Source organism: Lepisosteus platostomus, chromosome 3 (genome assembly GCF_059453375.1).
Source record: "Lepisosteus platostomus isolate fLepPlt1 chromosome 3, fLepPlt1.hap1, whole genome shotgun sequence".
In the NCBI taxonomy this organism is placed as follows: domain Eukaryota; kingdom Metazoa; phylum Chordata; class Actinopteri; order Semionotiformes; family Lepisosteidae; genus Lepisosteus; species Lepisosteus platostomus.
This window is the reverse complement of record NC_142613.1, coordinates 76,714,726-76,725,322: the sequence shown is the minus strand read 5'-3', so window position 1 is coordinate 76,725,322 and position 10,597 is coordinate 76,714,726. Positions and strand designations below refer to the sequence as shown.

At 36.3% G+C, this 10,597-nt stretch overlaps 1 protein-coding gene across 1 annotated transcript; it reads left to right on the top strand.

Annotated features, from left to right (window-relative positions):
* The first annotated feature begins 7,678 nt into the window (after window positions 1-7,678).
* LOC148675567 (trace amine-associated receptor 1-like) lies at window positions 7,679-8,716 on the top strand. Its single transcript, XM_088627225.1, has one exon. The coding sequence runs from the start codon at window positions 7,679-7,681 to the stop codon at window positions 8,714-8,716; it is 1,038 nt and encodes a 345-aa protein (XP_088483351.1).
* Window positions 8,717-10,597: the final 1,881 nt, after the last annotated feature.

Here is a 10,597-nt window from a genome sequence, read left to right as displayed (position 1 = left end):
CGATTCTCAAAAATTACTGTACTTTGCATGATTGGAAACAAATGCGTGATTGCGAAATGCTGTGGTGTTACTTTTACAAAGACTTTTACTTTTACCGGTAACTCGCGGTAGACTGCGTAAAGCACACCGGAAAATAATGCGGTATCGCCCGCGCATTTTGAATGGCTGCATCTGTAAGAGCATACGGACACTTACCACTAGATTCTTCAATAGCTTCTATCCACAGGCAGTGAGATTGCCGAACACATTTAGCCATCCCCCTCGGACCACACCTACACCATCACCATCTACCTCTTTATGATTTCTTATCTATTGCACATCTCCAGTCATTGTTTACACGTCTGTATTGTTTACATTCAAACTGTCTACATGTTTACTTGCACATTGTCTACTGTTTGTTTGTATATTGTCTTGATGCACTGTTTGCACTTTGTTTTGTTTTTGACACTTGTTTTACAATCGAGAGACTTTCTGTAAGTAAGAATTCCATTGTACCAGTACCGATTACATATGGCAATAAAGTTCAAGTTCAAGTTCAAGATGCCATCTGGGTGATCCAGAATTGTCCTGAGGGGCCTTGAATGAGTGTGGTGTTAGATGTACTTGCAGGTGATACAGCGAGCTCTGTTACAAGGGAAAATGCCTGGTGTGGATGGTTGTTGAGGGCGGTCAAGGGAGCTGTGAACAAGAAGGTTGCGCAGATTAGGTGGTTGGCGATATGAGATGATGTGGCGTTCAGAAAAGAGGGCCCCAGTGTAGGGATCATCCTGTAGGATGGAAAAGTTGTGGTTAATAGTCCTGGAGATAGGAAGTGTGTTGGGGTGGTAGGGAAGCACCAAAGGAATGCAATTGTTATGGCGGAGATTCATGATTGTTAAAATATCAATATAATGTACGTAATATTTACAACTTTATTATTTTTTCAAAATAGTCTTTATTTGTTAAAAGTAAAATGTGTGCCTTAACAGGGAATCAAATACTGACCTCCAGGTTGATAGTCAAGCACCCCATGTACTGTGCCAAAGTGTCATTAAGACGCAATGCTGAAACAGACAGGTTAAAACGTTTCAAACGTAATCATGAGTGAATGAGTTAAAGAAATTGATGCAGATGTTTACAAAGAAAGTGGAATACGGTAATACTTTGAGCTATATAAATATATTATATTTAGATCTTTAAATTAATATTGTTATTAATTTCTTTAGATATGCAATTCCTTATTATAATTATTATAAATTATAATTGTTTGACTGTGCCGTAAAACAAATATCCCCTTGGGGACTATAAAGCTTGAAATTGAAATTATATTGCCTATTAAGATTCTAAAAAGTACATGCTTTTTTAGTTGTAGAAATAGTGCTTTTAGTTGTAGAAATAGTGCTTTGTGCGGACGTTGATCAGTGCAGACCTGGTTACAAATGCACCTTACAATAAATGACAATTTAATTCAAATTACTACTCAAAATCTTTATTTTAATCTGGTCTCTTTTTTAACCATATGTGTTAATTTGTGTTTTTAACTATGACATGTTTTGAAAGCCTCTATGATATATTTTCTCCAACTGTCACAAAAATATACATAATTGTTCTGCTTGCTGTATAGTGTAGATAAAAAAAACACTTCATGCATAAAGAGCTGGGAGGTAAAACCCATGTTCATTTCTGTTTGGGAACAAGTAATAGGTTTATTCCATGCTGAAAAAAAGAAGAAAGAGAGCACAACGTTTCGGCCGTGGAGCCTTCTTCAGGTGTGAAGAAGGCTCCACAGCTGAAACGTTGTGCTCTCTTTCTTCTTTTTTTCAGCATGGAATAAACCTATTACTTGTTCCTTTGCAGCCTACGCATGCTGACGCAGCTACCCACCTGAACTTCATTTCTGTTTACTGCATTTTTTTAAACTATTTACATTTGCCTGATTTGTACTGCCCAGTTGTGTGTTTCTCAAATACCATGTATCTGAGCTGGGTAATTTAGGTATATTTGTTGATGCTCTCATCTAGATATTGTGTGGAAGCAATAAAATAAGCAGAATGCTTGGGTATATAACAAATGGCATGGAATGGCATGGAATATAAATCCAGGGAACATTTGCTTGAACTTTAGAATGCACTAGTAAAGCAACATATAAAATATAATGTGCTGTCTACCAAAATTATATTCTTGTGCTACTATAGTCTTATTCCTAGAAAGACAAATGGAATGATTCCTGGTTTTAGGGGATTATCATAATGCGACAGTTTTAGGGAGAACATGCTTTTTAGTCTTCAGTGAAGATTTAATTCTAGAACATGTGATCCTAAGTGCTACAGGTTCCACCTTTGGGGATTTGTTTTATTCTTAAGCCACAATTCTAATTAATATGGAAATCATGGGGGATTAGGACAAGGTTACCTTTTTTTCCCTGACCAGGAAACTGGCTTGGAGTGGAGAATTGTTAAGAAAAAATGTTAACAAAAAACAGCTATTTGTGGTTATTATTATTTGTTTTTATATGCTTATTTTAAAAAAAAATGTTATTATATTTATTATCTATTTTATTTATTTCCATTATTAATATTGGCATTGTGGCTAAGGATCTGTGCCTGTGGCTGGAAAGTTGCCAGTTCAAATCTCGTGTCCGGAAGAGGAATTCTACTCCACTGGGCCCCTGAGCAAAGCCCTTAACCCCAACTGTTCCAGGGGTGCCGTATAATTGGCTGACCCTGCGCTCTGACCCCAGGCTTCTCTCTCCCTATCTGTGTGTCTCATGGAGAGCAAACTGAGGTACAGTATGTGAAAAGACAAATTCCTAATGCAAGAAAGCGTATATGGTTAATTAAGTGATCTTATTTTTATTATTAATAATAATGAGAATAATATTATTGTTATGATAATTATTCATTTTATGTTTCATGGAATAAAAAAATACTATAAAAAAGAATACTATAGTTATAGCTTATGTATTTTCTCAAAAAGTTGTCAATTTGTTATAAGCCCTCTGACCAGGAATACAGCTTGTGCAGTGAGGAACTGCAATTTGCCAATCACACGAAACCTCATTACATGCACTTTTACCTTACGAGGTCCAGGAGGAATAATGCCTAATCAGGTCACCTTTAAAAAGGCCTAAATTCAAAGCTTAGGTCACTACAAGAAAAATGCCACACTTAGTCAGTTTTCTGTGGATTCCATAATGCCTGGAGTGTCACCAGAAGCAAGGGAGAGGACTATTGGCATGTTGCAGGCAGGCATGTCATGGCCCAGCATTGCCAGACACTATGGAGTAAGCCGCTCCACTGTGTCCCAACTGCAGAGAAGGTTTCAATAGACCGGCAGGACAGATGACCATCCAAGATCTGGTTGCCCTCGAGTGACCACACCAGAGCAGGACCGACACATCAGACTGGTCCATCTGAGAGATCTTTTCATATCTGCCACCTGTATTGCTGCTGAAACTGCCGGCAGACAAAATGCCTGCCTTAGTGACAGGACAGTGAGGCTCCAATCTGCTGGCCCTATAGCAAGGCGACCTGTCAGAGGCCCTCTGCTCACACCTCCTAGACATCACACCCGACTGGCTTGGGCCAGACAGAGGCTGTGATGGACCCGTCAGCAGTGGCATCAGGTCCTCTTTACAGATGAGTCACTCTTCAGCCTGTTCCATGCAGATGGGAGGCCTGTCATCTCACCACAGCTCTGTTCTACAATGGCTACAGTGTAACACATCTACGGTAAGACTCAGGGGGCTAAGGCAGACAGTTCCATATCTTTGCAATTATGAAATTGGGTATGACAACTTCATATCCTGGGGATAACAAGGGATCCTGGTGATTCTCTTGCTAACCACTCCATACAGAAGACCAGTTCCTGTTCTCGAACCACCTAGTCCTTAGATTAGAATTTGTAACAGCACAATTCTACCACTAACCAGTCCCACTAACAGGGAAATGGGACACCAGAGCAGTTCAGCTACACCCTAATGAACATGCTACGTACACTGAGGCTGGACCAGGAAGCAGACTGTAGAGATCTTGACCCAGGTTTACAACTGCACCATATTTACAGTCCGCATTTCCTCGTGTTTGGGAGGCAGGTCAGGCTGCCATTAAATCTTGTGCTTGGACAACCATGACATAATGAAGATCCTGAGCTAGAAGACTAGGCTATGCAGCTCTAGGATTTACTATGCAGCATGCCACAAACCTGCTGTAAGTTGCGTGCAAACAGATGATCGCAGACCTCTGGGAAGGGGAACCTTATAGGGAGGGCAGGAAAAGAGGAGATTTACCTGTGTATGTGGTGCACTCTGAAAGAGGTGGAGAACAATACAGTGTGCACCAGAATCACCTTTGCCTCAAAAGTCCTGGGAGAAGACAGCCGGAGGACTGAACGGTGAGGGGTTGAATCAGGGGACTGAGAATGGTCAGGACACTGAGGGGGCAGATATCACGGCATAGCTGTAGCTGTATGTTATAGCTTTACAGTATAAGCTTTACCCTATGTTATACCATATCGTTTGTGTGTTTTTTTGTTATGATCTTTCTCTCTCTGATTACCTTAAATGTTTCAGATTGAGACCTGAGTGAGAGATGTTCCTTCTGAATGGGTGGGTCTGGCATTTCCTTGTATAAGACCCATCAAACCATCGTGAAGCAGCCTTGCTCTCTTCCACACAGGATTCTATCCTATGGTCTGACTGCTTGTGTTTATTAATAGACCAACTGTTGTTTACTGTTTTTGACATATGATCACAGTGCCTTTTTGTGCTTGTTTCTCCTTTTCTCTTTTGTATAGATGTGTTATTTTGTTTTTATGTACGTAGGGAAGAGTGAGAGCTAAAAGGCAGTCTGCAGAAGACTTTTCTGTGGAGAAAGTTTGTTTTTTTACATTGTAACAGAACCGGGGTTTAGGCTGTAGCACTCTAATTGAATTGACAGTGATGTGCAGAATCACAATAACTGACAAGGAGGGATGATTGACAGTGATTGATGACAGGGTCTGGGGGACCCTGTTGGAGGGAGGAGACTCAGAAGAGAACAGGGCCAAACTTCAGCCCTTACTCTCAGTGAAACTGCCAGGGATCAAAAAGACTGACTTTCAGTCCCACAGTGGCACATTTTATATGTTAGTAAATATACTTACATGAAGTACAGTATATGTACTTCATGTACTTACTATTTTAGAACTGTAGGTGGTTTTATCTTTAATGATATCCCTGTTTTTTTGGTTAAGGTTTAAGTGTTCATACTTCCATATTAAATTCCCATAAAAAATATGGGAGGCTGTTGGGGTAAGATAATATTGATATTGATATATAAGATTATATTATATGAGTCTCTCCTAATAAGAACATCTATTCTGGAATAATAATCATTAATAATAATTTCTTGAATTTTAAAGAACTCAAAGCAATATCATAATTTATTTATCCTGCACAAGCCCCTGCTGATACAAGTACTGAATTTGCGATGAGTACTGTATAGGGAAATTATTGCATGAGTTGCTGAAGAAAATCTAATAAAAAACAGACAGGATGAGTTATGCATAAAACCTTTAATTCGCTGATATAATATTATATAAATAATGTATTGATAAATATTTCAGAGGGAAAACAATTTAAACTGTCCCCAATGTCACCTATCCCCATGGTCAGTGTGTGATATGCTCATGATTTCCTTCTAGCATCATGCTAACAAAGCAATAATGTTATGTGGAGACATTGTATGAGTCTTTCCCGATAAGAACTCTTCATGTTTTTCTTTCAGCTGAAAGCATTGTTGACTTGCAGAGATTAGTACTACTAAAGATTTAGTGTTCTCATCTGTTTAATTGTTTTATCTTACTACTAGAGTATCACAATAATAAATTCAAGTAGAACAGCTTATAGTAGTGACAGCGTAGATCATGAACAACATGCTTATCTACAATAAAGCCAAAACAGTCAGAAAAGGGATTTACAGATCAGTAAATCTTCATAAATTATGTAGACAATCTCTCTTATTTTGAAAAGAACAATTGCATTTATTTTACTTATAGATATCTGGGTTATTTTATTATAAATATCAGTACACTATGTTCAAATCAATATATGTATCACAACTATTGTCACCTCTTTAAGAAATAAATATATATCAATGTAACCTATATTGTTGGGGTTAAATCTATTTTTCATTATATTAACAGTATTATTTTCTTTGTTTTAATGTTCTGTCTTACTATCTGAAATTTGCATTTTTGCTTTATTGGCAATGGAAAGATTAAATAAAATTGAATATGGAACAAGCAAAGTATTTGTGAGTGATAACAATTAAGCCTTTGTTTTTTGGTAATGTTGTTGCATAATGGCACAATATCATGTTTGCTCACCAATGGGGAATACTGTAGTTCCATAAGGGAAAGAGATGGTGATACTACAGTATGGATCACCAGTAATTACTGACAAAACACCAGATAATGCCACTGGGCTTTTAGAGGGTGATAGTATATAAAGTGTCACATACAAAGAGTCAGGGTACAATAACACCAGATATCTGAATAAGGTAAGCTTATGACAACTATATAATTCTAGTACATTAAAAGTATCTTTAAGTATTGTAAATGTGTTTTATTATGATTAATCTACAATTTGCTCTATAAAAACAAGAGAATAAAAAGTACATCTTGGTAAAACATTAAATGCATTAAATAATTTCCTATACAAAGGGATGTAAATGACAGGAAATAGATATAGCAGTTTAATTCTTTTCAGGTATAATGAGGTATAGCTTCTGATGAAGCTGCACTTAGTGGTAGATGCTTAAGTGCTCTTCACAGAGTAGAATTTTCCATTTGTTGATAACTGTGTTAGTTAATTCAGATTAAGGATATTTAACATGTTTTTTAAACCACAATGAGGCATTTATCTTCCTCCATCGTTATTAATAGAAACTGTTTTAGATATTAGATATAAATATTTATTTATTTGAATAAACAATGCCTTGTTGCTATTCATTATTATTGTTTTGGTTTTTGTTTTAAGTTTCTTTTGACACTGAAATTGACATCTTTCAAGTCTTAAATGAAATAAATTCTTGTGTTTAACCCTTAGAATTTATGGATAAATGAGCCTCTTAATTAAAATAATTTGAACAGTTTTGAATTATTTTTCAGATTTATTTTTACATACACTTATAAAGCTGTTAAATGAATAATAATTGTTAATATAATAAACATTTCAATCATCCTGTATGCCTAAACTTTTCCATTGCTGCTGCCACAAGAATTTCTGTTAATCTGTTTAGAGTTTCTTTAGTCATGTCAATTAAGATTGGAATATTAAAACACAAAGTGTCCTCTAAGCAAAAAGAAACAAATCACTGGCACCATAGTATTTTAGAAGAAAATGCATTTATTCCATAATGGCAGAATTGAAATGAACACATATATTTTACAGTGAAGAAAGTCTGCTTCAGTATAAATGATTACTTCCAACATGAACACAATGTAGAAGATAGATGAACTGTTTAGACATCCACTGTTTTATTTCTGATTATTAGCAATATAGACATTTGTAATGTTCACAAACAGAATTCTGTTCATTTGAAATCTTACTTGAAATCCTAAAGTACGAAAAATAAATAGTAGCAACATCATTTAATGTTATGTTGGTCTTCTTACAGAAACCTATTTTTCTACAACACTTGGGATATAAAGAAAGAGCATGCTGAATGTCACTGGAATGACTGAAAATACACACTTCTGTTACGATTCGGTAAACAAGTCATGTCTGAAACATGTTTATGTGGCTACGATACGTACTCCACTGTATGTCATCTTTGTAGCAGTTATTGTGTTCACTGTTTGTGGAAACCTGGTTGTCATCATCTCCATTGCTCACTTCAAACAGCTTCACACACCAACTAATTTTCTTGTCCTCTCATTAGCAGTTGCCGACTTGCTAATAGGAGGATTTGTTATGCCTCCCAGTGTGGTCCGATCACTTGAAACTTGTTGGTACTACGGAGACTTGTTTTGTAAAATCCATTCCAGCACAGATGTCATGTTATGTAATACTTCCATATTGCATCTCTACTTCATTTCAATCGATCGATATTATGCTGTGTGTGAACCACTAAAATACCAAACTAAAATCACTATTTATGTTGCACTTTTCATGGTTGTCATTAGTTGGAGTGTTTCAGCTGTTATTGGATTTGGACTGATTTTTCTGGAGTTAAATATAAAGGGCATAGAAGATGTCTACTATGAGAATATATATTGTGTAGGGGGCTGTACTCTGATACAGACTGAAATATCTAGCCTGATTTCTTCCCTGCTGGCATTTTACATCCCTGGGTTTATTATGTTAGGAATCTATTTGAACATTTTCCTTGTAGCAAGGAGACAAGCAAGGGCAATTGAAGGCCTCGTATCCCAGAGTAAGAGCTCAGAACACAGCAAAACAATGACCTCAAGCAAGACAGAAAGAAAAGCTGCGAAGGCTCTGGGAATAGTGATGGGGGTCTTTCTCTGCTGCTGGATGCCATGTTTCTTGACTGTCAGCCTGGATCCTATTTTTAATTATTCAACTCCACCTGTCCTATTTGACACTCTTGTGTGGCTAGGATACTTAAATTCTACATTTAATCCTCTTGTCTATGCTTTCTTTTACAGCTGGTTCAGAAAAGCTCTTGGAATGATTGTGTTTGGCAAAATATTTCAAGCAAATTCCTCAAGAACAAAACTAATTAAAAATTAAAGTTCTGTCATTGTAAGATTTTTATAGTAAGCAAAATATATAGTAGATTTTTTATTTCTTCTAAATAAACTTTGAAAATGATTACAGTTCACAGTTGTGTGAGATGTGGTATTCTATTTCCCATACAAAACCTGTGAGAATATAAAATAAAATTAAACTTAACAAAGATGTTTGTGGAGGAGTATAAATTTAAAATGTTGATCAGATATTTAGACTATAATGCAACCAATAGAAAATTGTTTATAAAGTTGGAAGCATCTGGAGATACACTGGGAAGGTTATCTTCAATTAAGTTTTTAAAACGTTTTATTAATATGTGTTTTATATCCACCCATATGAAATCCAATTGTCTTTTTATGATGTATCTGTTCAAATCTATGAATAGATGTGACCACATACAGAAGAGAATGATGAAGGGTACCTAATGTAAACACAGTAGATGGTAGTGGTAGCTAAATATAAAAAAGTCCACAACAGTATTCCACCTAAATATTTTATGCATCAAAGTCTTTAACTTGATGACTTACAGTGGGTTATGGTTTCAACGTGCTTGTTCTAACGTTATACAGTTTATATACTGTACTTCATAAAAGGTTATTATGTTTTATCCTTTTCTAAACATGATTATATTGAATTATCATAACAGAGATAGTTACTTTGGTACATACAGCTTTAAGACTGTGAATACATTAAATAAAAATGATTAATAGTATTAGGCCAATAAGATATACATTAATTAAACCGGTTTCACAGGTATTTTCAAAGTAGAAGGGGGCGAGATTTCCAGCGAAAGACACCTCCCCCCCTCCAAAACCCAGTAAGTACAGTACTTACTAGTTAAGAAAGCTAGGCTCCTCAATGAAATTGCTTTAACATGCTAATGCGTTGGTGTAACAGTCCAGGCGTGGCAAGCTTCTAATGTCTCCCGACTACGGCGAAAGGAACCCTTCTTTCATTGGAGACAATGAACATATTCTACCCGTACATGAGAATATAATGCTGGCGTGTGGGTGCGGTGGGGTGCTGTACCAGCTGTCAAAAAAAAAAGTTGTTTTTTTTTAAAGTCAATTGAGTTTCCATAATATTGCAGTAAGTGAAAAGACCACGGGCATTCTTCCTCCCCCTACATTCTCAGAGTAGAATAGGATTTTCCTTTGACAAAACAAGGCTCGCTAGATAATGTGAATCGAAACCTGTTTTTCTAGCTTTTAAAGTCGTGCGATGTGTAAGCAGGAACACATCATTATATCTTACATATAAAAAATACATAATATAGCTCCCAAACAAACGCAAATGTGTTTTTAATAAAATGCTTTTATTCACTCATAATCTGACAATTTCAGGAAGACTAAGGAAGGACTAAGGAAATTGTCATCTGTTGTTGAAGCTCTGTGAGCTCGGTGACTTTGAGACCACTTGTTATCCCAAGTTGTTTGAATCGCCACAATTCAAATAGAGAAAAAAGAGCTGACTGACAAGATTTAAGATGTGGCTGTCAATGTTGGATTAAAAAAAACACGTTGCCCGACGTTAGTTGCATTGCTTGAAAAATAATTTTATTTCGAGAGACTGGAAAAGTAATTCAAGTGTTTTTTTAACTTCCTGAAAAACAAGTAATAATTTAACAATATGTGCAAAAGTTTTATGATATGTTGCTGTTGTGAATGTCTGTGGAGTGTATCTTATTTGCCTGTCCTGGCTGTGCTCTCTCGCTCGCCCCCCTCTCTGTCTCAATTCAATTCAATTCAAGGTGCTTTATTAGCATGACAGATGGGTACAATCAGTGTTGGGTATTTACTTTGTAATCTGTATTGCTTTGAGATGCCACTTTTAAAGGTGATATATAAAATCAAGGCTTTAACTTGCTTTAACTCCGTAAGT